The sequence below is a fragment of the Somniosus microcephalus genome, chromosome 3 (assembly GCF_052327205.1).
Source record: "Somniosus microcephalus isolate GS21.2 chromosome 3, FLI_Smic_1.0, whole genome shotgun sequence".
Classification (NCBI taxonomy): domain Eukaryota; kingdom Metazoa; phylum Chordata; class Chondrichthyes; order Squaliformes; family Somniosidae; genus Somniosus; species Somniosus microcephalus.
In genome coordinates, this window is record NC_140989.1 from 9,367,941 (window position 1) to 9,395,559 (window position 27,619).

A 27,619-nucleotide genomic window follows, 5' to 3' on the forward strand; every position below is an offset into this window, starting at 1 on the left:
TGAATCTAACCTACAACGAAGACAAATGTGTCTTCAACACAACCCGTCTCTGTATCCTCGGCTGTGTGGTGGAAGATGGGGTAATTGGACCGGACCCTGACCGATTACGCCCCCTAAAGGAACTGCCCCTGCCACACAATCCCAAAGCTTTAAAAAGGTGCCTGGGATTTTTTTCGTATTATGCCCAATGGGTGCCCAATTACTCTGATAAGGCCCGACCCCTCATTAAATCGACGTCCTTCCCACTATCAGCTGAAGCTCGGGAGGCTTTCACCAGTATCAAACAGGACATTGAAAGGGCTGCACTGTGTGCAGTGGACGAAAGCATTCCCTTTCAAGTCGAAAGCGATGCGTCAGACTTTGCCTTAGCTGCGACCCTCAATCAGGCTGGGAGACCTGTGGCCTTCTTCTCCCGAACCCTTCAGGGACCTGAAATCAGGCACTCGTTTGTCAAGAAGGAGGCACAGGCTATAGTGGAGGCAGTGGGGCACTGGAGACACTACCTAGCCGGCAAACGTTTCACCCTGCTCACCGACCAGCGGTCGGTGGCTTTCATGTTTAATAACAAACAAAGGGGGAAAATCAAGAATGACAAAATACTCAGGTGGAGGATTGAACTATCCACGTTCGACTATGATATTATGTACAGGCCGGGAGCCCTTAATGAACCCCCAGACGCCCTATCGCGGGGAATGTGTGCCAGCATTCATACGGACAAATTACAGGGTCTCCACAAAGACCTCTGTCACCCAGGGGTCACCCGACTATACCATTTTATAAAGTCCCGCAATCTGCCCCACTCCATCGAGGAAGTCAGGGCAATGACCAGAGCCTGCCGCATCTGTGCGGAATGCAAGCCTCGCTTCTACAGGCCTGACCGTGCACACCTTATCAAAGCCACACGGCCATTCGAGCGCCTAAGTCTGGACCTCAAGGGACCCCTTTCCTCTGCCGACCGTAACGTATACTTCCTCAATATCATCGATGAATATTCCCGCTTCCCCTTCGCCATTCCCTGCCCAGACATGACCAGTGCCACGGTCATCAAGTGTCTCTGTAATCTATTCTGCATGTTTGGCATGCCGAACTACATACACAGCGATAGGGGGACATCATTTATGAGTGAAGAACTGCGCCAGTTCTTGCTCTCAAAGGGGATAGCCACTAGCAGAACCACTAGCTACAACCCCCGGGGTAATGGGCAAGTGGAAAGGGAGAATGCTACTGTTTGGAAGGCTGTCACGTTAGCCTTAAAGTCAAAAGGCCTTCCGACCTCCCGCTGGCAGGAAGTCCTCCCAGACGTGCTCCACTCCATAAGGCCTCTGTTATGTACAGCCACTAACGCTACCCCTCACGAAAAGATGTTCGTTTCCCCCCGGAAATCCACCTCGGGCATATCTCTACCCGCGTGGCTGACGTCTCCGGGGACAGTACTATTGCGGAAGCACGTGAGAGGCCATAAAATGGACCCCCTTGTGGAAAAGGTACAGCTCCTCCATGCAAACCCTCAGTACGCCTATATCGAATACTCTGACGGGCGAGAGGACACTGTTTCCATAAAAGACCTCGCTCCCTCGGGGAGCGGAGAGAACGATGAGAGACTACCCGAGGAATACCTACACCAAAAAGAGACAGGACGCCCAGAGGTATCAATACCCAACTTTAACCTGGAGGACACTGCAGATAACCTGGAAGACACTGCGGAGGCCCGGACAGCGGAGGAACCAGAATCCACTCCCCTAGAGGCACCCCAACCGGCTTTGCGCCGATCACTGAGAACCGCAAAACCTCCTGACAGACTCACTTATACCAACTTTTAAGAAACATCACCCCGATGGACTAAATCTAAAGAAGGGGTGAATGTAATGAAATCTGTTTGTCTTGCCTGTATTCGTTTTGCACTCATGTATATTACCCTCCCCCACACGGTGTATAGTTTCACTTCCTCTTTCCTGACTAACCTGGAATGTTCCAGGTCTTGGCTCTTGGCTCCGCCCCTGACTTCTCTTACATAAAGATCCCAGGATCTGTATGACTCATTCCTGTGAGCCAGTCGGTGTGTTGAGATGTTAGCTCTGATCTTAGTGATTAAAAGCCAACTTGTTTAAGTTAATAACTTCTAGTTTTGTGGTTATTGAAGGCACATCAAGACCCAACTTGTTAACCGTCGGATCGATCGATGCGATGAAGTATTCAAAACATCGAAGCCAATGCGTAAATTTCTTCGATGCATCTGCCGAATGGGGATCGATATCCAGATGTTCTGGTTTCAAAAATCGATCCATCTTCCAAAGTTGTTACTTAATAAAATTGATGTGCCAAATAACTGCCTGAATCCATGAGGTTACAACTTAAAACTAAAGGCTTTTATTAAGTAAGAATCTTGGCATCAAGTTAACACAGGGCAACCATCATTCATCACCGACCCAGCCCTTATGAGTAAAGCCCAGCTCTTTGAATAAGACTCACACCAATCAGGAGGATCCATAAAGGCGCTCTTTTTGTTGAACCAAACATAAACAAATAGACTGTAACTAATTAAACTTTAAATAAACCGTAACAAATCAAATTAAAATTTGGTTGTCCAAATCAATTATGCACTCCAGTCCCCCCGGCACCCACCGGTCGCGGAAGTACTCGAGCGAGCCGGCGGACACCGCGTGCTCCATCTCCAGGGCCACCCGGGCGCGAACATGGCCGCGGAAGAGAGGGAGGCAATCTGGCTGGATGACCCCCTCAACTGCCCGCTGCCTGGACCAATTGATGGCTTTTTTAGCCAGGCCCAGGAGCAGACCCACAAGGGGGTTCTCCAACCTGCCCGCTCCCCTCCGCACCGGGTGACCGTAGATCAAGAGCGTGGGACTGAAGTGCAACCAAAAATCGAGGAGCAGCCCCTTCAAATAATGGAAGAGGGGCTGTAACCTCTCACACTCCGTGTATATATGAAACACGGACTCCTCCAGGCTGCAGAAAAGACAGGTGGCCTGGGAGTCCGTGAACCTACTTAAAAATATATTGCACGGGATTGCTCCGTGCAACACCCTCCAGGCCAAGTCCCCAATAGAACAAGGGAAGACTCCCGCATAGAGAGCCCTCCATTGGGGACCTCCGCCTCCGCCGGAAGGCAAGACGGCACGCCAAGGCGTGTCCGGACGGCAGGCGAAGATGGCAAAGTGGAGAGTATGCAGGAGCAGCCCGTACAGGAAATACCTCCGTGCGGAATGAAAAGGCATGGAGGGTATTTCCTCGACGGCTCAAGTTGTGAGGCGCCGGCTCCCGAGGGGAGTTTCGGGGCCGGGCGCCGATGAGGAATTCCGTCCGAACGGGGGAAAGCTCGGGCGGGATCGTCCCACGCGCTTGAGCCACCTCGATACACCTTGTGGCACCGGGGCGCAGTGTCGCTTTCATCGACTCGATGGCATTGACCGCGAGCTGGACGTTGGCCCAAGACATGCGCCGCCCCAACTCCTCCGGCGCCATCCAGCCCGCTCCTCCATCGAGCAGGTCCCCGACTCTCGTCACCTTGCCAGGCACAGCCCTGCGCTCCGCCAGCCACCTGAACCCGCGGACATGGAGGTGCGGATTCCTGAGCAGCGGCTCCCGAAGGATAGCTGCCATTCCTGACAGGGGAGAGCTGCGCCTGGAAGCGACGTAGTTCCAAACCCATAGCAGTTCCTGGTAGAAGACAGGCAGCTCCCGCAGGCTGGCACGCGTGCCGCCCACTTTCACAAACAGGAGCTGCATGTCGTAATTGAGGCCGTGCAGCTGGCGGAAAAAATACGTCGCCAGCGCACACCATCTCGGAGGATTCTCGACGTACAGGTATCTCTGCAGCGTCTGAAGACGGAAAGTCGCAGCCTGGGTGCGAAGGCACACCAGCGCCTGACCGCCCTCCCTAAGCGGGAGACTCAGAACCGCGGCAGAGACCCAGTGCTTCCTTTTGCCCCAGAAGAAGTCGATGAGCTTCTTCTGCATCTTGGCGACAAACGCAGGGGGAGGGATCAAAGTGACCAACCGGTACCACAACATGGCGGCCACCAGCCGGTTTATGACCAGCGCTCGACCCCTGTAGGACAACACTCGGAGCAGTCCTGTCCAGCTTCCTAAGTGAGTGGTGACTTTGGCCTCCAACTCTTGCCAGTTCGCTGGCCAGGCGTCCTCGGCAGGGCTAAGGTAGAGTCCCAAGTAGAGGAGGTGCGTGGTGCTCCAGGCGAAGGGCCTGAACTCCTCCGGCAGGGAGTCCACCTGCCACTGACCCACCAGGAGTCCGGAACATTTCTCCCAGTTGATCTTGGCAGAGGATGCGTCCGAGTAAACCTGCTGGCATTCCCGCATCCTCCGCAAGTCAGCGGGATCCGTGACCATAAGGAGCACATCATCGGCGTAAGCCGAGAGGACCACCTCCATGCCCGGCCCTTGCAGAGCCAGTCCCGTCAATCTCTTCCGCAAGAGGCGCAGGAAAGGCTCTACGCAAAGGGTGTATAACTGACCGGACATGGGGCATCCCTGACGCACCCCCCTCCCGAAGCGAAGGGGCGCCGTCAAGGACCCGTTAACTTTAATCAGACACTCTGCGGTAGCGTACAGAAGTCGGATCTGGGCGACAAAATGCGTCCCGAACCCGAATGCGCGCAGAGTCCCGAAGAGATACTTGTGATCCACCCTGTCGAATGCCTTCTCCTGATCCAGGGAAAGGAAGGCGACCGACAGACCAGCCCTCTGGGAATGGTGGATCAGGTCCCGGACCAGCTGGATATTATCGTGGATAGTCCGGCCCGGGACTGTGTAGGACTGGTCGGGGTGGATCATGTGGGCCAGCACGGCGCCAAGGCGAGCAGACATGGCCCTGGCAAAAATTTTATAGTCCGTGCTGAGGAGGGAGACCGGGCGCCAGTTCTTAAGGAGGCGGAGATCGCCCTTCTTAGGCAGCAGGACAATAACCGCCCTGCGCCAAGAGAGGGGCATCTCCCCGGTCGCCAAACTTTCCCCCAGGACCCGCGCGTAGTCGCCCCCCAAGACGTCCCAGAACGCCCTGTGGAACTCCATGGTCAGCCCGTCCAGCCCCGGGGACTTTCCCCTGGAGAGCTGGCGGAGGGCGCCGGTCAGCTCCTCCAGACTCAGGAGCGTCCAATTTTTCGGCGCCCTCCAGGCCGACCTTCGGCAGGTCCTCCCACAAAACTCTGCGCGCATCCTCGCTGGACGGACCCGGAGAGAACAGAGCCCTGTAATAGGCGCGGGCCTCCGCACTGATTCCCTCCGGATCCGAGACCAGAGATCCGTCATCGGCCAGCAGCCCCAAGAGCTGCTTACGGACCCCCCCCGTCTTTTTCCAGCGAGTAGAAGAAGGGGGAGCCGCAGTCCAGGTCCCGCAGGAACTGGATCCGCGACCTCACATATGCGCCTCGGGACCCGACGAGCTGCAGGTCCTTCAGCGCGCCCTTCTTCTCTTCGTACACCTTCCGCAGGGCCGGGTCCTCGACGACTTGACCGAGACGGGACTCCAGGTCGAGCACCACCTCCTCCAACCGCCCGACCCGGGCCTCCCGCCTCTTGGTCGACCCCTTCACGTACTTCTGACAGAAGAGACAGACGTGAGCCTTGCCCACATCCCACCATAGCCTCAAGGAGGGGAAGCCCGCCTGCTTCCTTCTCCAGTTGGCCCAGAACCGACAAAACGAATCCCGGAACCGCGCGTCCTCCAGCAGCAGGTTGTTAAAATGCCAGTACGCGGACCCCCCCCCGCGCACGCATCGGAACAAGCTCCGCCCACACCAGGTGGTGGTCCGTGCACGGCACCGGCCGCATGGAAGCCGCCGGAACGCAGGAGACGTACGCCCGGGAAATGTAAAGGCGGTCAATTCTGGACCTTCCTCCTCCAGACCCCACGTAAGTGAAGGCGTTGGAGTCGGGATGGAGATTTCGCCAGACGTCCACCAAGTCGAAGGACCTGACCAGGTCCCTCAACTTCTCCATCGCCGCCGGGCATCGCGGGGGACCCGGACGGTCCCTCGCCTCGAGGGTGCAGTTAAAATCCCCCCCGAGGATGACGCACTCGCCCACGTCGATGGAGCCCAGAAGAGCGGACACTTCTTCAAAGAAGCGCACTTGCTGCGCACCGGCCTGAGGGGTGTACACGTTCACTAGATGGAGCGGCACATCCCCCAGGTGAACAGTGACCTGGAGCAAGCGGCCCGGCACGTGCTCCTTGACCCCAAGATCTCCGGCTGAAAATGTGGGGCCAGCAAGATAGCCACCCCACTGGAAGCACTGGAGAGGTGACTCATGCTGACCCCTCCTTGCCACTCCAGGAGCCACGTGGCCACGTCTCCTGGAACGGTGTGGGTTTCTTGCAGGAAGCACACCGCATACTTCCCGTCCTGAAGGACCGAAAGGTTATTAAATCTGCGGCGAGCCTCCCTGCTGCCGTTGATGTTGAGGCTGGCTATGGTTATCTTCATATCAGAAGCATAGTGCAACCTCTACCTACACCTAACGGGAGGAGGGAGTGCAGCCGCTAGTCGACCGCCACTCCCTCAGCAGTCCAGTGAGGAACGACCTGAGCCGACGCAGCTCGAGCGGGCTCACGTCCGCGCCCATGATCTTGACAGCGGCGCGGACCGACCCGATGAGCAGCGCCAGCTCCGACCACCTGGTGAGGGCCAGCCGGGTCTTGTTTTGATGACCCTGGCACACGGCCACAAAATCCCGGAGTTCCCTGACGGGAATGAGGGGAGACTCGGCGAGGGGCACGAGGTCATCCATCGCCTCGTCGGCGATGGAATCCAACTCGTCTTCCGCGCCCATCACCGAGTCCCCGTCCTCCTCCGGGGGGTCGCCACCAGCGGCCGACCCATCCATCGCGCAGTACGCAGCGAACGGCTCGGCCGCTTCGGCCGGCCCCGCCTCTGCCCTGATCCCACCCCCAGGATCGGTGGCAGAGGATTCCTCCCTGGGCTCCTCCAGGGGCGCCGGGCCAGAAGATGGCGGCAGTTCGGAGTCCCCCTCCGCCTCAGACGCCAGAACGTCCGGAGAAATCGGGGAGTAAACAAATGGAAATTCCTCTAGGACGTCCAGCGCCGGAGACACAGTCAGGGGGCCCTCCTCCCCCACGCCACCAGCCTCCAACCCAGCGGAAGGGGTGCCTTCAACTAAACCCTCGACCAGCCCCTGGGGAATGTCTGGGTCATATTGGGTGAGCTCATTTTCCTCGAGCTCGCTCGACCCAGACCCCAGGCCGCCCGACCCGGCGAGGGGTAACGGCACCGAGAGAATATCAATTTCAATTTCAGTTTCAATTTCTGCCGTGGGTTGTTCCGCGACCACCCCCACGGGCAGGGTCTCATCCCCATCCCCGGGAGCCACGTGTCGGACAGACACATCTGCCTCAGCCTCCCGAGGGACAGGCGACCCCTGCCGATCGCTGGTGATGATGACAGCGGGGGCGCAGTACCCGCGGCGAGCGACGACTCCCCCAGGTCCGAGGGATCTTCCTCCTCCTGGTCCTCCTCCTCCTCTAGGGGGTCGCGCCTTCTTTTTAGCACGGAGGGAGCGAGGGACACCTCCATGTCTGCAGAGGCCTCCTCCTCTGCTCCCTCCGGCGGAGCAGGTTTGCTGGGTTCCTCGGGCCCGAGCCCGGCCGCAGGCATTGACGTTTCCGCCTCGGCGGTCGCGACCACAGGCTCGGGCACGAGGTCCCTCCCACCCTCGTCTGCCCCGACCAACTCCGCGATGAGCGCGGGTGTCAGGGGCTCCAGGTTCAAGGGCCAGCCCTCCACGGGGGGACCCACCCTAAGGTGTTTGTTTTTTCTCCGCGCCTTTCTTCCGCCCGGACGCGCTCCCTCCCCCCCGCCGGAGGCCTTGATGGCATCGGCCTCCGGCGTCGACCGCGCATCGGTTGTTCGGGGGGCACGACCAGAGCTGGGGAGAGGAGTGGTGGCGGCACCAGCCTCGGCCGCACCAGACGATCCAGCGGCCTTGGAGTCGGGGCAGTTTTTCCGGATGTGCCCCACCTCCTTGCAGGCGTGGCACCGCACATCGTCCGTCATCCAAAAAGCGCAATAGGCGGTCCCCTCATGGAGGATGACGAATGCCCCATCGGTGTCCTCCTCCCGCGCCAGCTGAATAAAGACCTGGCGCCGGAAGGAGAAGACGTGCCGAAGGCTGGCTTCCCGGCAGCCGAGCGGGATAGGAGTGATTCCCGACCTCACTTCCCCAAGTTGGCGCAAGTGGGGGAGGAGGAGCTCACCAGGAATATAGGGCGGGACATTGGAAATAACGATCCTCCGCGCGGTGGCCTCGAGAGGATCCACCGGCAGGAAGGTCCCTCCCACGGCGAGCCCCTTGGTGATGGCCAGGGACGCCACCCGCTCCGACCCCAGGAAGAACACAGCCTTCCCATACATTTTTGAGGCGGCGAGGATGGCTGAAGGGCCGACAACCCCAGCCATGGCCTTTACACACGCCTCAATAGTCATTGTGGGGTGGGTGTAGCTCTTCACCCCAAGCTTTTTAGTGATCAATCTGAAAGGTGATGGGGCAGCAGAAGCAGCAGGAGCAGCTGTGGCTGTGGCTGCCACCGCCGCATACGACCTTGCTGGCCCCGTCACCGGCGATGAAGTAGTCGCCATTATGGGTGGTGTTTTTTAGAAGAGCTACACTCACCCCAAGTCACAGGCCTGAAGTTGTTTAATGGCCTCAGGTTATTTGGTGTTCTCTCTTGAGCAGAGGGAGCTGTTAAGTTGAAGGCACACCTCTCCCCTTATTAACTAAAATTGGGAGAGGGGCCTTCTCCCCTCTGCTCAAGTGGCAATCAATATATATAAAATAGAGGTGCCTCAGAGAGAGAGACAGAGAGAGATGAAGAGAGAGAGAGAGAGAGGGGGGTAGGAAGGAGGGAGGCCGCAAGGGCAGGGTCACCACTCTGGATGGTGGGTGGGTGGGTGTCGGCAGGGGTGCACTCTCCGATGGAAAAAAAATAAAGTCTGCTGTTGTTGGTCTTCCGGTGGGGGGAGAAGATGTCTTCACCCGGGAAAGCTGGAGAATGCCCAGGCTCAGTCCTTTACACCAGGTCTTAAATGGGTTGATTGACTTCACCTAGGCAGCTCCAGCTGTCCCAGGTCAGGCAGTGGAAGGGGTGGTTTAATAGTGGTGTGTGGCCTAGTGTTTTACAAGAGCCACACACACACACACACACACACACAGACACCCCTTGGTGTTCCGGCCTTCTGCCTTCTGTCTTCTTTCCTCCCCCCACCTACAAAACAAAGTCTTTAGGAGAGTGCACCTAATAACACCCACCTGTAGATGTTCTTATTCTTCCCTCCTTCCAAAAGGTTGGTCGGTGGTTGTTTCTCCCCTCTCTCCCTCTCCTGAAAAGGAGGCCAATTTGGGGAGGCAGTGATGGGAAGGGCCTCTCCCCTGGTTGATCATGAAGTTGGCCTTCCCCTTCCTCCTCTCCTCTGTCCTCTCGCTCCAGGCACCTCAATAGTTGAAGTTGATGGTAGAAGGAGACCACCACTTTCCACTCTGTTTCTCCTTAGACAGCAAGGCTGAGAATGAGCTGAGCAGGTCCAGTCCCTGCCTTGACTCTCTGTCCAGGTCAAGGCTTCAAACTCAGGGCTTTTATTAAGTAAGAATCTTGGCATCAAGTTAACACAGGGCAACCATCATTCATCACCGACCCAGCCCTTATGAGTAAAACCCAGCTCTTATTTATAAGACTCACACCAATCAGGAGGATCCATAAAGGTGGAGCTAGGGAGGAACATTAGTGGTTACACCTGTAAAACATTTACAGACATTAACAAATACAACAACAGACAATCCAGAACACAGTTATTTCATCACAGTGTTATGATCTCTTGCACCGTTGCAGCTGTCTGATGGAACTCAGCAGCAGCTGGATCCTGTTCAGTGTCTGAGGAAAGTTCCAGAAATGAAAAGAAAGTGACCGAGTGCAGTGTGTTGGCGAGAGGATGTGTGGAGTGGGGATTGGGAGGGGATGGTGGGATCTTGGTGTGGCCACCTCGCACTCCCTTGGTTTGGCCCACGTCAAGGGGGTTGGGGGAAAGGTGACGCGCAGAGTCCCAGCGCGTTACCCAAGGGCTGGAGGAATAATCCCACCCTGCTGATGCAGCTCGCTCACTGACGCTGGGAGTCGGTCAACTCTCTGGATGCAAGTCAATGACTGACAAAGGCCCGGGTGGTCTCCGAGCCTAGCTACAAGGGCATTCTACATTGTTAACAAAAGGAAATGTCTCCTCCCCCTGTCTGTCGTTCAGCCGTTGCGGGGAGTAGCAAGGCTGCCATGGTTGATCGGACCATGGGTTGCATTGATCCCCTTTAATAACACTTGCTGCTTGTGTAGACAACAAGAGGTGAGGGCCAATGGCAACAACTTGCATTTATATAGCGCCTTTTAATGTAGTAAATCATCCCAGGAGTGTTCTAAAACAAATTTGACACCGAGCCACATAAGGAGATATTAGGTGAGGTTTTAAACATAGAAACATAGAAGATAGGAGCAGGAGTAGGCCATTCAGCCCCTCGAGCCTGCTCCGCCATTCAATGCGATCATGGCTGATCATCCAAATTCAGTACCCGGTCCCTGCTTTCTCCCTATACCCCTTGATCCCTTTAGCCTTAAGAAGGAGCATCTTGAAGGAGGAGAGAGAGGCGGAGAGGTTTAGGGAGGGAATTCCAGAGCTTGGGGTCTGAAGGCACAGCCTCCAATGGTGGAGTGATTATAAGCGGGATGCGCAACAGGCCAGAATTGGAGGAAGTTAGATATTTCGCAGGGTGGGGGGGCTGGAGGAGGTTACAGATATCTCGCGGGGGGCTGGGGAGCTGGTGGAGGTTACAGAGGTAAGGAGGGGCGAAGCCATGGAGGGATTTGAAAACCAGGATGGGAATTTAAAAATCCCTCGGCAGCCTTGGGATGGAGCAGCAACTCCCTCCTGGCGGTTACAGAGGCTGCCGTGTGGGACTGCTGCGACAGTGTGGCCATCCCTGTGGAACGTGTGGTAACCATGAAGCTGGGGCCTGGGAGTGTGGAAACGCTGCATTGGAATCGCAGTCTCCAACTGCAGGACTGGTTGAGGCAAGTCTGAACAGGTCACGAGTGGCACCCACACTGCCCACGGAGGGTGATTAATTCCATTTCTTGTGTTCATTCTCTGGATGTGGCGTCGCTGGCACGGCCGTGACTTGTTGCCCATCCCAAAGCGGAGATGGTGCGTCTCCTCCAACAGTTGCTGGCGGTTCGATACACCCGAGTGGCTCGCTAGCGGAGGACAGTTGAGTCACGTTATAGGCCAGACCGGGTAAGCACGGCAGGCTTCCTTCGCTAAAGGACGTCGGTGAACCGGTTGGGTATTTACCACAATCCGACAGCTTCACGGTTGCTTTTACTGGCACCACTTCCTTATTTCCAGATTCTTTCAACTGAATTCAAATCCGCAAACTGGCCGTTGTGGGATTGGAACCCGCGTTCCCTGGATTGTTAGTCCAGTAGCAGAACCATAAGAACATAAGAAATAGGAGCAGGAGTAGGCCAATCGGCCCCTCGAGCCTGCTCCGCCATTCAATAAGATCATGGCTGATCTGATCCTAACCGCCAATCTACTATCACAGAACCATCTCCTGAATCTAACAGAATTAGACACGCGAACTAGGAGCAGGATCAGGCTACACGGCCCCTGGGCCCGCTCCGCTACCCACAGGGCCATGTCCGATCCAAACCTAGAGTCATGTCCAAATTCCTGCCCGTTCCCCGTAACCCTTAATTCCCTTTACTTCTAGGAAACTGTCTATTTCTGTTTTAAATTTATGTAATGATGTAGCTTCTACAGCTTTTTGGGGCAGCATATTCCATGGACCTCCTCCTCATCTCAGTTTTGAAAGAGCAGCCCCTTATTCTAAGACTATGCCCCCTAGTTCTAGTTTCACCCATCATCGGGAACATCCTCCCCGCATCCACCCGATCCAACCCCTTCACAATCTCATATGTTTCAATAAGATCGCCTCTCATTCTTCTGAACTCCAATGAGTAGAGTCCCAATCTACTCAACCTCTCCTCATATGTCCATCCTCTCATCCCCGGGATTAACCGAGTGAACCTTCTTTGTACTGACTCGAGAGCAAGTATGTCTTTTCTTAAGTATGGACACCAAAACTGTATGCAGTATTCCAGGTGCGGTCTCACCAATACCTTGTACAACTGAAGCAATACCTCCCTCTTTTTATATTCTATCCCCCTAGAAATGAAAGCCAACATTCCATTGGCCTTCTTAATCACTTGCTTCACCTGCATACTAACCTTTTGAGTTTCGTGCACCAGGACCCCCAGATCCCTTTGTACTTCAGTACTTTCCAGTTTCTTGCCATTAAGATAATAACTTGCTCTACGATTTTTCCTGCCAAAGTGCATAACCTCATACTTTCCAGTATTGTATTCCATCTGCCAAATCTCTGCCCACTTACTTAGCCTGTCTGTGTCCCCTTGAAGGTTTTTTATGTCCTCCTCACTCACTACTTTCCCTCCCATCTTAGTATCATCTGCAAACTTTGATATGTTACATTCGGTCCCCTCCTCCAAATCGTTAATATAGATTGTAAAGAGTTGGGGACCCAGCACTGACCCTTGCGGAACACCACTAGTTACTGATTGCCAGTCTGAGAATGAACCATTTATCCCAACTCTCTGCCTTCTGTTAGATAGCACAGAACACATCACCTGCTCCATTCTATGTAATTAATTAAATTTTTTATTGTTAGTTTTGGACACCCTCTGCCTGATTTTAGATGCTAGTATCCCCTTTAATTAATTTGATTTAAATTAAATCAATCCCTCTAGTTACACCAGTTAAATGGTTCACCAACAGTCACGCTGCACCAGAAAGGCCTTATTAACTACAACCCACAGAGTTAAAGTTTGAAAAGAGCACCTAACACCCCACTTACCCTAACTCACAGCACTCTTTGATGACTCGCACTCAGTGCTTGCTCGCACTAGGACTGGTCTTTTTATACTGTTTGTTTGTTTACAGCCAAATGAGTCACCCCTGCTGATTGGTTAGAAAACTGGTTTCCACTGCCTGCTCTGCCAATTTACTCCTACTGCAGTGTAACCTTGTTTTACTCTTCTTAAACCAACAGAATCCCAAATATTTAACTTTTCCCCTTTACTTAAGCTGCTTAAAGTAATCTTATCAAGAATGATTTAAAGAGAAATAACAATTAAAGAACTCTCACTCTTACCCAAACTCACAGCACTCTTTGATGACTCGCACTTACCCTTTAACTAATTAATTAAAATTAAATGAATCCCACCAATTTCACTACAGTTAAATGATATATTTAAGGGCCCTGGTTTACAAACTGTCCCTGGTACACCACAGCAACCTTAAAAACTACAAACCACAGACTTAAAGTTTTAAAATGAGAGAAATACTCCAACCAATCCCCTACCTGTTTTGTGGTGACGTCACACCTTGAATACTTTTTACCTCTCTCCTTGCCTGAGATTGGAGATTGGTGAGGTCTACCTGAGCCTCTGGGGCCTCTTGTAGTCGCTCTGCCGCGCTGCTCCGCCTCCACCCGCTGCTGATGCCACACTGAGGCCTACCTGAGCCTCTGGGGCCTCTTGTAGTCGCTCTGCCGCTCTGCTCCGCCTCCACCCGCTGCTGATGCCACACTGAGGCCTACCTGAGCCTCTGGGGCCTTTTGTAGTCGCTCTGCCGTGCTGCTCCACCTCCACCCGCTGCCGATGCCACACTGAGGCCTACCTGAGCCTCTGGGGCCTCTTGTAGTCGCTCTGCCGCGCTGCTCCGCCTCCACCCGCTGCTGATGCTGCACTGAGGCCTACCTGAGCCTCTGGGGCCTCTTGTAGTCGCTCTGCCGCGCTGCTTCGCCTCCACCCGCTGCCGATGCCGCACTGAGGCCTACCTGAGCCTCTGGGGCCTCTTGTAGTCGCTCTGCCGCGCTGCTCCGCCTCCACCCACTGCCGATGCCGCACTGAGGCCTACCTGAGCCTCTGGGGCCTCTTGTAGTCGCTCTGCCGCGCTGCTCCGCCTCCACCCGCTGCCGATCCCGCACTGAGGCCTACCTGAGCCTCTGGGGCCTCTTGTAGTCGCTCTGCCGCTCTGCTCCGCCTCCACCCGCTGCCGATGCTGCACTGAGGCCTACCTGAGCCTCTGGGGCCTCTTGTAGTCGCTCTGCCGCGCTGCTCCGCCTCCACCCACTGCCGATGCCGCACTGAGGCCTACCTGAGCCTCTGGGGCCTCTCGTAGTCGCTCTGCCGCGCTGCTCCGCCTCCACCCGCTGCCGATGCCTACACTCCCGGATTGGTATAATTAACAGAAGCGGAGTTTGTAGCTCCTCAGTGACCTGAATTCCAGTCCCAGGCTGTACCTGGTTGAGGCTCAGACTCGGACTCTCGGGGGTTTGAGTGACAGGTGCAGGTTTTGGTGGATTGGGACTTGTGTAATGTTGACTGCAGTATTGAACCAATCACTGTCATGACCTCAGTGATGATCCCAGACACTGACTGCTGGGTGTCCAGATGTCATTGGATGTGAGAGGTTCTTGGGCTGTCGGTGCCTTTCATTGAGCCCATCGTGGTCAGTCGGCACCCGTCCCTTGCTGGTTTGTACCTGATCTTGGACCCTGTGCTATCACCTTCCCTACAGGTAAGGATGGCGAGCGTGCTGTCTAGACGTCTGGGAAAACGGTCGCTGCTGGGTGCCCTCGTTCACACCCCAAGCCCGTCCGGCGATGGGATGCTGATTCCCGGCCAAATCCAAGCATTCCGGCTGGACTCTGGGAGAGGCAACTCCTCCTACACCGTGTCGTTCGAGGATGGTCAGTTCAAGGAGTACAGTGAAGACCGGATCATCGGACCAGGGTTCCAGAGTCTGGCCTGCTTCAAACTCCACCCCGGGCAGAAGGTAGGTGCAGCTCCACACTCCCGCACTCTCGGCGGGGGAGGGGGGAGCCAGGAGCCAGGGCTGGGACCGGGAGGCTAGGGCCGGGATTGGGATCGGGAGCCCGGAACGGAGGGTGACTAAAGGAGGCAGAGAAAACCTCTGCTGTCCTGCCACTCCGGCTAGTGGCCTGTTACATGGCCCTGCGGGTAAAGGCCTGGGAGTCAGTTCTTCAGCTGCCAGCCCTTTCTCCTGTGGTGTGGGGTGTGTGGAGAAAGGCAGCACAGATTGGCTCGAGATTTCAGTTTCCGATGAGCGCTGGACCCAGACATTGTTTGTTTGGACACCGTAGCTGAATGTAAGATGTAGATGTCGCCCCCCTGTCCCATGCCCCCACCCTCTGCCCCTCGCCCCTCTCCCGCACTGACACTGATGGTCTTGCCTTGCCACTCCCAGGTTTACGTGACCCACAACGGCCGTGAGTGTGCCGGGCTGATTGAGCAGCACAATCACGTGGATAACGAGGTTCTGGTCTATGTGGAGGAGCAGGAGATGCGCTCGCTGCGGAAGATCGAGGACATGCGCCTGGGGGAGAGCCGCAAGTCGCCGCGACTCCAGGAGCTGGAGAGGGAGCAGACGAGAGCGGTGAACAAACATGCTGAGCCCAAGAGGAAGCCCATCTCCGAGAGCATTGATGTGCCTCAAAGGTGGGCCTGGAGAGGGGGGGTGGGGGAATGGGGGTGCGGGGATGGGGGAGGATGGATGGGGAGGGGGAATGGGGGAGCAGGGAATGGGGGAGCGGGGAGCGGGGATTGGGGGAGCGGGGAGCAGCGAATGGGGGAGCGGGGTGGGGAGGGGGAATGGGGGAGCAGGGAATGGGGGAGCGGGGAGCAGGGAATGGGGGAGCAGGGAATGGGGAGGGGGTGGGGAGGGGGAATGGGGGAGCAGGGATGGGAGGGGGCGGGGGACTGGGAGACCGTAGCCCCCACAGGTCGGTTGCCAGGGGTGTGGGGGAGGGGGGGAAGAGGCTCCTGTGAGGGTGTCTCCATTCCCGGGGAAGCTCAGGGACGTTACCACTAATTCTCAGCGCCCCGGGAATCGGCCCCTCCCCCTCCATGCAGCAGGGGGGGGGAGGGAGGGGCCAAGGTGGTCTTTGGGGGACGGACAGGCCAATGGTGGGGGGGAGGGACGGAGATGCACTGAGCTAACGTTTCCCTTCATTCTCCTGGTGGGATTACAGGGAGAATCCAGCTGCCAGGTTTAGCGAGGGAGGGGATTTACGGTGCAATAGTCACTCGGTGTCCTCTAACCTGTGTCGGAGATAGATTTCAATCCCAGCTGCTAACTTTCTCAATTCATTCCCTGCAGGAGCCCAGGAACGGTTGATATGGACGAGATCATGGCAGCCATGGTGCTCACCAGCCTGTCGAGTAGTCCGCTGCACACCGGACCCCCAACAGGTGAGCTCATCGGTCCCCAGGTGGGCACAGTCTCCTGGTGCTGTCACACCGAGGGTTAACGGGCGCTCTCCTTTGTGTGATGTGGGGTCTCCGTCGAGCTGTGATGGGCTGTTTGTCTGTCTGTCCTCACACACGTCTCTCGCACATCTACACACACGTTACACACTTGAAGAACATGTGTGCTCACACCTCTGTGCTCACACACATTGTTCACACTTGGAGTTACTGAGTACGATGGTTAGACAGGGTGTGAGTGAATCTTGCTCTTTGATTTGTCCCTGTGCCAGTGTTGGGAGACTCCGGGAATGACTCTGGGAGTGGGACCGGCAGCAACTGGAGTTCGTGCTGGAGCAGCGAGTCCTCGTCGCCTTCATCACCACCGCTTACACACTCCCTCGGCACGGCGCAGGGGGACGAGGCGACTGATCCACACCCCACACACACACTGCTGTTTGAGGAGGCAGCACCTCGCAAAAGGAAGGTGAGGAGATTGTGGAGTCAGTTCCGGGGGGGGTGGAGTCGCTGCTGGGGGGCGGAGTCGGTGCCGGGGGCGGAGTCGGTGGGGGAGGGGGCGGGGTCTGTGCCAGGGGGAGGAGTCGGTGAACATGTCGAGGAACCAACCAGCGATCAGGCCATCTTAGACTGGGTATTATGTAACGAGAAAGGATTAATTAGCAATCTTGTTGTACGAGGCCCCTTGGGTCGGAGCAATCATAATATGATCAAATTCTTCATTAAGATGGAGAATGAAGTAGTTGACTCAGAGACTAGGGTCCTAAATTTAAATAAAGGAAACTAGGATGGTCTGAGGAGCGAGTTGGGTAGGATTGATTGGAGAATGTCACTCAAAGGGTTGACGGTGGATAGGCAATGGCAAACATTCAAAGACCGAATGGATGAACTGCAGAATTTGTTCATCCCAGTTTGGCATAAAAATAAAACAAAAAAGGTGACTCAACCGTGGCTAACAACGGAAATTAGGGATACCATAAGATCCAAGGAGAGGACATATAAATTGGCCAGAAAAAGCAATAATCCTGAGGATTGGGAGCAGTTTAGGATTCGACAAAGGGACTAATTAAGAAGGGGAAAATAGAATAATGAGAGTAAGCTTGCAGTGAACATAAAAACTGACTGTAAAAGCTTTTATAGATATGTGAAGAGAAAAAGATTGGTGAAGTCAAGCATAGGTCCCTTGCAGTCAGAATCAGGGGAATTTATAATGGGGAACAAAGAAATGGCAGACCAACTAAATACATATTTTGGTTCTGTCTTCACAAAGGAGGACACAAATACCCTCCCAGAGATGCCGGGGAACATAGGGTCTGATGAAAGAGTGGAACTGAAAGAAATCAGCATTTGTAGGGAAATGGTGTTAGGAAAATTGATGGGACTGAAGGCCGATAAATCCCCAGGGCCTGATAATCTACATCCCAGGGTACTTAAGGAAGTGGCCCTAGAAATAATACATAGATACATAGATACATAGAAGATAGGAGCAGGAGTAGGCCATTCGGCCCTTCGTGCCTGCTCCGCCATTCGATGAGATCATGGCTGATCTTTTAATTCAGTATCCCGTCCCCGCCTTCTCTCCGTAACCCTTAACCCCTTTTGCCCGTAGAAATATATCTAATTCCCTCTTAAATATATTTAATGAGCTGGCGTACACTGCCCTCTGTGGCAATGAGTTCCACAGGTTCACCACTCTCTGAGTGAAGAAATTCCCCCTCATCTCTGTCCTAAATGGTTTAGCCCTTATCCTCAAATTATGTCCTCTAGTTCTGTTCTCACCCGCCAAGGGAAACATTCCTTCTGCATCCAGTCTGTCTAGACCTGTCAGAACTTTATACACTTCTATGAGGTCCCCTCTCAATCTTCTAAACTCCAGTGTGTACATCCCTAAACTACATAGTCTCTCCTCATAGGTCATTCCCGCCATTCCTGGTATCAGCCTGGTGAATCGCCGCTGCACCCCCTCCATGGCAAGAACATCCTTCCTCAGATGAGGCGACCAAAACTGTACACAGTACTCGAGGTGTAGTCTCACCAGTGCCCTGTACAGCTGCAGCAAGGTATCCCTGTTCCTGTATTCTAACCCTTTTGCTATGAAGGCCAGCATACCGTTTGCCTTCTTGACCGCCTGTTGCACCTGCATGCTCGCCTTCAGTGACTGGTGTACAAGAACACCCAGGTCTCTCTGTACTTCCCCCTCTCCCAATCTATTGCCATTTAAATAATAATTTGCCCTCCCGTTCCTGCACCCAAGGTGGATAACTTCGCACTTGTCCACATTATAGTGCATCTGCCATTTATCCGCCCAATCGCCCAGTCTGTCCAAATCGCTCTGGAGCTTCCTGGTCTCTTCCTCTGAGCCCACCCCCCCTCCTAGTTTAGTGTCGTCTGCAAATTTGGAAATGCTGCATCCGACTCCCTGATCCAGGTCATTAATGTAAATTGTGAACAGCTGGGGGCCCAGGACAGATCCCTGTGGTACCCCACTTGTTACTGCCTGCCATTCAGAAAATGAGCCGTTTATTCCAACTCTCTGTTAATAATAGATGCATTGCTGGTCATCTTCCAGAACTCGATAGACTCTAGAACAGTACCCATGGATTGGAGGGTAGCTAATGTTACCCCACTATTCAAAAAAGGTGGTAGAGAAAAAGTGGGGAATTATAGACTGGTAAGCCTGACATCAGTAGTGGGGAAAATGCTAGAGTCCATTATAAAAGATGTAATAGCAGAGCACTTGGAAAGCAGCGACAGGATCGGACAAAGTCAACATGGATTTACAAAAGGTAAATCGTGCTTGACTAATCTACTGGAATTTTTTGAGGATGTAACTGGTAAAATAGATAAGGGAGAACCAGTGGATGTGGTGTATTTGGACTTTCAGAAGGCTTTCGATAAGGTCCCGCATAAGAGATTAGCGTGCAAAATTAAGGCACATGGGATTGGGGGCAAGATATTGACTTGGATAGAGAACTGGTTGGTGGATAGAAAGCAGAGAGTTGGAATAAATGGGTCGTTTTCTGAGTGGCAGGCAGGCAGTGGGGTACCGCAAGGATCAGTCCTAGGACCCCAGCTGTTCACAATATACATTAATGATCTGGACGAGGGAATTGGATGTAAGATTTCCAAATTTGCAGACGACACAAAGCTGGGTGGGAGGGTATGCTGTGAGGAGGATGTCGTGAAACTCCAGTACGATTTGGACAGGTTGGGTGATTGGGCAGAAACATGGCAAATGCGCTATAATGTGGATAAATGTGAGGTTATCCACTTTGGTGGCAAAAACAGGAAGGCAGATTATTATTTGAATGGCAATAGATTGGGAGAAGGGGAAGTGCAAAGAGACCTGGGTGTTCTTGTGCACCAGTCGCTGAAGGTAAGCATGTAGGTGCAGCAGACGGTTAAGAAGGCAAATGGTATGTTGGCCTTTGTAGCAAGAGGGTTCGAGTACAGGAACAAGGATGTCTTGCTGCAGTTGTACAGGGCCTTGGTGAGGCTGCACCTTGAGTAGTGTGTGCAGTTTTGGTCGCCTTAGCTGAGGAAGGACGTTCTTGCCTTGGAAGGAGTGCAGCGAAGATTCACCAGGCTGATACCTGGGATGGCAGGAATGACGTATGAGGAGAGATTGTGTCGATTGGGCTTATACTCGCTGGAGTTTAGAAGATTGAGAGGGGATCTCATTGAAACCTATAAAATTCTGTCAGGCCTGGACAGACTAGATGCAGGAAGGCTGTTTCTGATGGCCGGGGAGTCCAGAACCAGGGGTCATAGTCTAAGGATAAGGGGTAAGCCATTTAGGACTGAAATGAGGAATTTCTTCACCCAGAGAGTGGTGAACCTGTGGAATTCTCTGCCACAGAGGGCGGTGGAGGTCAGTTCATTAAATATATTCAAGAAGGAGTTGGATATATTTCTTAAGGCTAAATGGATCAAGGGATATGGGGAGGAGGCAGGGACAGGTTACTGAATTTGGATGGTCAGCCATAATCTCATTGAATGGCGAAGCAGGCTCGAATGGCCTACTCCTGCTCCTATCTTCTATGTTTCTATGTGGGGGGAGGGGGCGGGGTCTCTGCCGGGGGGAGGAGTCGGCGGGGGAGGGGGCGGGGTCGGTGCTGGGGGAGGAGTCGGTGCCGGGGGGCGGAGTCGGTGGAGAGGTGAGGCTACGTTTCAGCAGCAGCCGCTGTGGGACACCCGCTCGCTGAGTGACGCGGGCGTGTCTCGGCTGGGCCTGTCGGTGTTGCGATGAGGGAGATGTTCTCCTCGATGTCTAATCCTCTCTGTCCCCATCCTCTCTCCCAGAACTCGGTGAAGCTCCTGTATCGCTGCATGTGGCCCCAGTGCCAGAAACTCCTCTGTTCAACTGTTGGAATCCGCAGGCACATCCGAACCGTGCACCTCGGGTATGTGAGGCCTCGGGAGGGAGGCTGTCTGGAGCTGGTTGCCCATCCCCAGTAATAACAACTAAAACTCTGGGTGTAGAGCTGAAGGAGATCACACAATCAAACACTCCCAGGGCAGGTAGAGCACGGGTTAGATACAGAGTAAAGCTCCCTCTACACTGTCCCATCAAACACTCCCAGGGCAGGTACAGCGCGGGTTAGATACAGAGTAAAGCTCCCTCTACACTGTCTCATCAAACACTCCCAGGGCAGGTACAGCACGGGTTAGAGAGTAAAGCTCCCTCTACACTGACCCATCAAACATTCCCAGGGCAGGTACAGCATGGGTTAGATACAGAGTAAAGCTCCATCTACACTGTCCCATCAAACACTCTCAGGGCAGGTACAGCACGGGTTAGAGAGTAAAGCTCCCTGTACACTGACCCATCAAACACTCCCAGGGCAGGTACAGCACGGGTTAGATACAGAGTAAAGTTACCTCTACACTGTCCCATCAAACACTCCCAGGGCAGGTACAGCACTGGGTTAGATACAGAGTAAAGCTCCCTCTACACTGTCCCATCAACACTCCCAGGGCAGGTACAGCACGGGTTAGATACAGAGTAAAGCTCCCTCTACACTGTCCCATCAAACACTCCCAGGGCAGGTACAGCACGAGTTAGATACAGAGTAAAGCTCCCTCTACAGTGTCCCATCAAACACTCCCAGGGCAGGTACAGCACGGGTTAGATACAGAGTAAAGCTCCCTCTACACTGTCCCATCAACACTCCCAGGGCAGGTACAGCACGGGTTAGATACAGAGTAAAGCTCCCTCTACACTGTCCCATCAAACACTCCCAGGGCAGTGTTGAGTCTGAGTGTCCCAGATATGCTTATTCTAAATCACTGGACACAGACAACAAGAATAACTTAAACAGGTCTTTACCAATCGAAGGTCCGGGCTGAACTGCTTAGCAAATTAGTACACAGAGTTTATATACCGGTGTGGTCACCACCGGTACTACAATATACAGTAGCCAAGAGAAAGTAGTCCATCTCTTAAGGTAGTCTCTTAAGGTGGCACAGGTTACATACACCACAATTCCTCCCTTTTTAGCTTAACAGTGTACATCCCAATTTAAACATAACATGGATAACATATATACAACTTCATGCAAAACTGTTCAAAGATTCAGTCTCTGAGGAGGCCTCCTGATCCGAGTTGGATAACGCCTTTCAGGGGTCTCTGATTCTCGTTGCTGGGGTGACTCATCTAGTTGATCTCTTATGGATTGGACATCATCAGGTACATTGGTGTCTGAGGTAGATGCTTCAGGTTCACTAACTTCTTCCACTGGTGTCTCTGTCGTAGTCATGGGTTCGACCCTTGTTCTCGATTCTACAAGTTGGTCAGCATGACGTCGTATTACGTTTTCACCAATATCCACCGTGTACATCAGGGGTCCTTGTCTGGCACGAATTGTTCCAGATTGCCATTTCTCATTCTTATAGTCCCGGGCTAACACTGGTTGTCCTATTTCGAAACTCCGAGTGGTCTTGTTATTTATATGCTGGAACTGTTTGTTTTCGACTTCCCTCCGCACATTTGGTTTTAACAAGTCCAACCTGGACCGTAACCTCCTGTTATAGAACATCATGGCAGGGCTTTGATTTGTCACTGCATGAGTGGCGTTTCGATATGCCATTAGGAAATTGTCCACCTTGTGTTGTAGTGGAATCTGGTCTTCGCTCATGGCCTTTATCGCCTTTTTGAACGTTTGTACAAATCTCTCGGCCAACCCATTTGTAGCCGGATGATATGGGGCAGAGGTATAATGTTTCACCCCATTCTTCTTCATGAATTTCTGGAATTCTTCTGACACGAACTGCGGTCCGTTGTCTGAACATATTTGTTCTGCCAATCCATTTCTTGCGAATATCGTTCTTAGAACTGCGATCGTCTTTTCCGAGGTAGTGGTCGACATCTTAATCACTTCTGGCCATTTGGAATGTGCGTCTACCGCAATTAAAAACATGGAATCCATGAATGGACCTGCGAAGTCAGTATGTACATGTTGCCATGGGGTTGAAGGCCATTCCCATGGATGCAGCGGTGCAATTGGAGGTGCATTTTGAACTTTTTGGCACCCTGAGCAGCTTTTAGTCAGATCCTCTATTTGTTGGTCGATACCTGGCCACCACACATAAGCCCTAGCAAGGCTTTTCATCTTGACTCCCCCCAGATGACCTTCATGCAGTTCCTTTAGAACTCTCTCCCTTAATTTAGGAGGAATAATCACCCTTGTTCCATACATCAATGTTCCTTGACAGACGGACAGCTGTTCTCGTCTGGCTGAGAATGCCGGTAACAGTGGTTCACCATGAGCTGGCCATCCCTTCACTGTCAATTCGTAGACCCGAGACAGTGTCGGGTCGTTCCTGGTTTCTCTCTCAATACTTGCATTGGTGACTGGTAAACATTCGATGATGGTCGAGTGAAATAACTCAACAGGGTCAACTGTCGGTGCCTCTTCCACTGTAGGTAGTGGCAGGCGCGACAGCCCATCAGCATTACCATGTTGCTTTGTACCTTTGAATTCGATCTGATATTGATGTGCCCCTAGGAAAAGGGACCATCTCTGGAGCCTCTGCGCTGTCATCACCGAAACACCCTTCTTAGGGTTAAAAATGGAAACCAACGGCTGGTGGCCTGTCCGCAGCATAAACTTTTGCCCTTGCAGGTAATGATTACATTTTTTTACTCCCCACACAAGGCTGAGAGCCTCCCTATCTATCTGAGCATAGTTGCGCTCAGCGGAGGTCAATGATCTGGATGCGAACGCGACTGGTCTTTCCAAGCCATTTGGCAACTTATGTGAGAGCACTGCCCCAATACAATATGGAGAAGCATCACAAGCTAAACGAATAGGCAGCGTTGGGTTAAAGTGAGCCAACACTTCCTTAGAGGTGATCAATGCCTTGCTTTTGTGAAAGGCCCGCTTACAGTCCTCGCTCCACTTCCATGGCACTCCCTTCTGCAAAAGAGCGTTCAGCGGGTGTAGCACCGTGGATAAATTTGGCAGAAACTTATGGTAATAGTTAATCAACCCTAGGAACGACCTCAACTGAGATACATTTTCCGGAGCGGGAGCCTTCACGACAGCTTCGATCTTGTCAGGTGACTTGTGAAGCCCCTCCTGGTCAATGACGTGACCACAGTACGAGATTTGCTTCTGAAAGAACTCACATTTCTGGCGATTAACTCGAAGTCCATATTCTTTCAATCTGGTGAGCACCTGTTCCAAATTTGTAAGGTGTTCCTCATCATCATCTCCTGTAATCAGAATGTCGTCCAGGTAGCATTGTGTGCCTGGAATTCCCTGTAATACCTGCTCCATGGCCCTTTGCCAAATCGCTGGAGCCGATGCCACTCCAAAAACCAGTCTATTATACCGATATAAGCCCTTATGCGTGTTGATCGTGAGATACTGGCGTGACGCTTCATCAACTTCCATCTGTAAGTACGCCTGCGCCAGGTCTATCTTGGTGAAGTGTTTCCCGCCAGGCAATGAAGCGAAGATATCCTCAATCCGTGGAAGCGGATATTGCACCGTGTGAAGCACCGGATTAACAGTGACCTTGAAATCGCCACAGATGCGAACCTTCCCCGGTTCCCCCGGCTTGTTACTCGATGAACGCTTCATGACGGGAACAATGGGCGTAGCCCATTCACTCCAGTCCACCTTTGACAGTACTCTGGAACGTTCTAGTCCCTCCAGCTCAGCTTCCACAGCAGGTCGTATCGCATAAGGTACCGGTCTAGCTTTGAAAAATTTCGGGTTTGCATGTTCTTCAACCTTGATGTTTGCTGTAATTCCTTTCAGTGTTCCCAGTCCCTGCTGGAACACCTCTTTAGCATCGTCCAATATTCTGGACAGTCGTTTAGGTTTGACATCGTCCTTTTTACCGGAATCTACAGTTAGTGCTTTTAAGGAATGCCAGTCCATATTTATTCCCCTGATCCATTCCCGTCCCAGTAGTGGTGGACCTCCCTCAGGTAACACATATAAGTCCATTCCTCGGCTTTCTTTACCCTTGTGGACCACCTTTACCTTTATCTTTCCGATGGGGTATACTCTTTGCCCCGTGTATGTTTTCAATACAATCTTCATATCCCTTAGGGGAATGTGTGGAAATAACCTTTTGTAATCTTGCTTATTCATGACCGTCAATGCCGATCCAGTGTCCAATTCCATCTTCACTTGGACTCCTGCTATCTGAAGTGTGACCCAGATAGTTTGGTGGTCTGCTGTGTTACCCACATTATGTATTCTTAGACAACCCAGTTCCTTACTGTTGGAGTCTGAATCCGTCTTCTGTTCATCCGAACTGTTCTCTGTCACCTTGTGTACCTTTTTGCACTTTTCCTGCGGTGACTTTTTGTTGCTGGTCTTCTTTCCTGACCGGCATACTTTAGCTATGTGACCTAGCCTGCCACATTTTCTGCATTCCTGATTTTTGAACCAGCACTGGTTCTGATCGTGCGTTGTCCTTCCGCAACGATAACACTTTACTGCACCCAATGCCATTCGATTGGTGCTGAGTTCCGATGACCTTAGCTGCATTTCCGCGGTGCCTCTTGCTGCGGCCTCGTGCGATGCTGCAATGGTGACAGCTTTATCAAGCGTAAGGTCCTTTTCCTATAGCAGTCGCTTTTGAGTTCCTTCTTTTAGTAATCCACACACGAATTTATCTCTCAGAGCGTCTGCTAGTCCTGTACCAAACTGACAGTACTTTGATAGCTTGCGCAGTTCAATTAAGAATTCAGCGTTGCTTTCCTCTTTCAGCTGCGTTCTTCTGTAAAATTTAAATCGTTCCGCTATCAGCAGCGGCGTGGGGTTTAAATGTTCTTGCAGGATAGTAACAATATTCGCGAAAGTCTGATCCGCCGGTTTATCTGGTGTTACAAGGTGCCTCAATAACCCGTACGTCTTCGCACCCATTGAGTTTAATAAGGTTATTGCTTTCTTATCATCTGGTACCTCATTTGCTGTACAATAAACTCCAATGCATTCTACATACGTGGCCCAATCTTCAACATCGCTATCAAAAGCAGTGATGTTACCGTGTTTAGGCATCCTTGAGAGTTTCTTTAAATATTTTATTTTCCCAAAATGGCGGCTTCCCGCGCTTGTCTTCTTCCCCCGCCTACTAAAATGGCGGCTTCCCGCGCTTGGCGGCTTTTCCCGCGCTTGTCTTCTTCCCCCGCCGACTACAATGGCGGCTTCCCGCGCTGGTCTTCTTCCCCCGCTGGCTACAATGGCGATTACCGCGCTGTTGCCGTTCTCGCCTCCCAGCGGTTCTTAATTTCCCCGACGCTGCTTTTGTTCCCCCGCGGTTCTCGTGGGCATTAACGCTTCCCTTGTTGCTGCACCTCTCAGCCCCGATTGCAGCCCAGCCCTTTACACCGGCTGAGGTCGAGTTCTCCGCGGTTCTCGTGGCATTAACGCTGCCCTTGTCACTGCGCCTCTCGGCCCCGATTGCAGCCCGGCCCTTTACACCGGCTGCGGTCGAGTTCTCCGCCCTTTTTCCTCCGGTTTCCCTCCCCTTCTCCACTGACAACGCGGCCGACTTTCTGCCCGTGTCGCTAGATCGGCTTACCCACCACCGTGGTAGAAGGATGATCACTGCCTGTCGCTGATGGAGGACTTCGTGGTCAGTAATTTCAACCCGGGTTCTCGATGCCTCCCGTGCGATGTGGTGCTCAGCAGGCTGATGAGGGCGGATGCCTCTTCTCGACGCCCGTTCTGAGGACGAAGCTGCAAAACTGCCGCAGGGTAAGATCGGACTCGTCGCCACTGTTGAGTCTGAGTGTCCCAGATATGCTTATTCTAAATCACTGGACACAGACAACAAGAATAACTTAAACAGGTCTTTACTAATCGAAGGTCCGGGCTGAACTGCTTAGCAAATTACTACACAGAGTTTATATACCGGTGTGGTCACCACCGGTACTACAATATACAGTAGCCAAGAGAAAGTAGTCCATCTCTTAAGGTAGTCTCTTAAGGTGGTACAGGTTACATACACCACAGGCAGGTACAGCACGGGTTAGATACAGAGTAAAGCTCCCTCTACACTGTCCCATCAAATGCTCCCAGGGCAGGTACAGCACGGGGTTAGATACAGAGTAAAGCTCCCTCTACATTGTCCCATCAAACACTCCCAGGGCAGGTACAGCACAGGTTAGATACAGAGTAAAGCTCCCTCTACACTGTCCCATCAAACACTCCCAGGGCAGGTACAGCACGGGTTAGATACAGAGTAAAGCTCCCTCTACACTGTCCCATCAAACACTCCCAGGGCAGGTACAGCACGGGTTAGATACAGAGTAAAGCTCCCTCTACACTGGCCCATCGAATTGAGGTTGATATATTATGATGTCATGGACTGTAGAATGAAAAATCTGAAGGAAATGCTGTGGTGTGTGGCTCCCCCCAGTGGTGCAGCTGGTTAATGCAGTGCCTGATGTGTTTCGGGACCATGACGTTTAAGGGTTGAATTCTTGGTCAGTGACGAGTCAGTTAATCTCTGACAGCACTTGTTGGGAACGCAGTTCCAGCGTCACTCCCCTGGGCTGTGAAGCAGGGAGGTCCACTGGTGTCCATGCTGCCAGCTCTGCCCAGTGATCTCTGTTGGGAAGTGTGTGCACCTGATGTCAGGGATGAGGGACTTCAGTGATGTGGAGGGACTGGAGAAGCTGGGATTGTTCTCCTTGGAGCACAGAAAGTTAAGGGGAGATTTAATAGAGGTGTTCAAAATCATGAGGGGTTTTGATAGAAT

General features: G+C 53.1%; 1 protein-coding gene across 1 annotated transcript in view; it reads left to right on the forward strand.

The window, feature by feature from the left end:
- The window catches only part of LOC147120831 (zinc finger protein 395-like), a 45,537-nt gene that overhangs the window by 10,921 nt on the left and 6,997 nt on the right, over positions 1 to 27,619 (forward strand). Inside the window, exons 2-6 of the mRNA XM_085979080.1 lie at positions 14,688 to 14,945; positions 15,378 to 15,628; positions 16,290 to 16,381; positions 16,669 to 16,862; positions 20,696 to 20,796. Coding sequence (XP_085835206.1) covers positions 14,694 to 14,945; positions 15,378 to 15,628; positions 16,290 to 16,381; positions 16,669 to 16,862; positions 20,696 to 20,796 — 890 coding nt within the window. The 5' untranslated portion in view covers positions 14,688 to 14,693. The remainder of the gene's footprint in view (positions 1 to 14,687; positions 14,946 to 15,377; positions 15,629 to 16,289; positions 16,382 to 16,668; positions 16,863 to 20,695; positions 20,797 to 27,619) is intronic.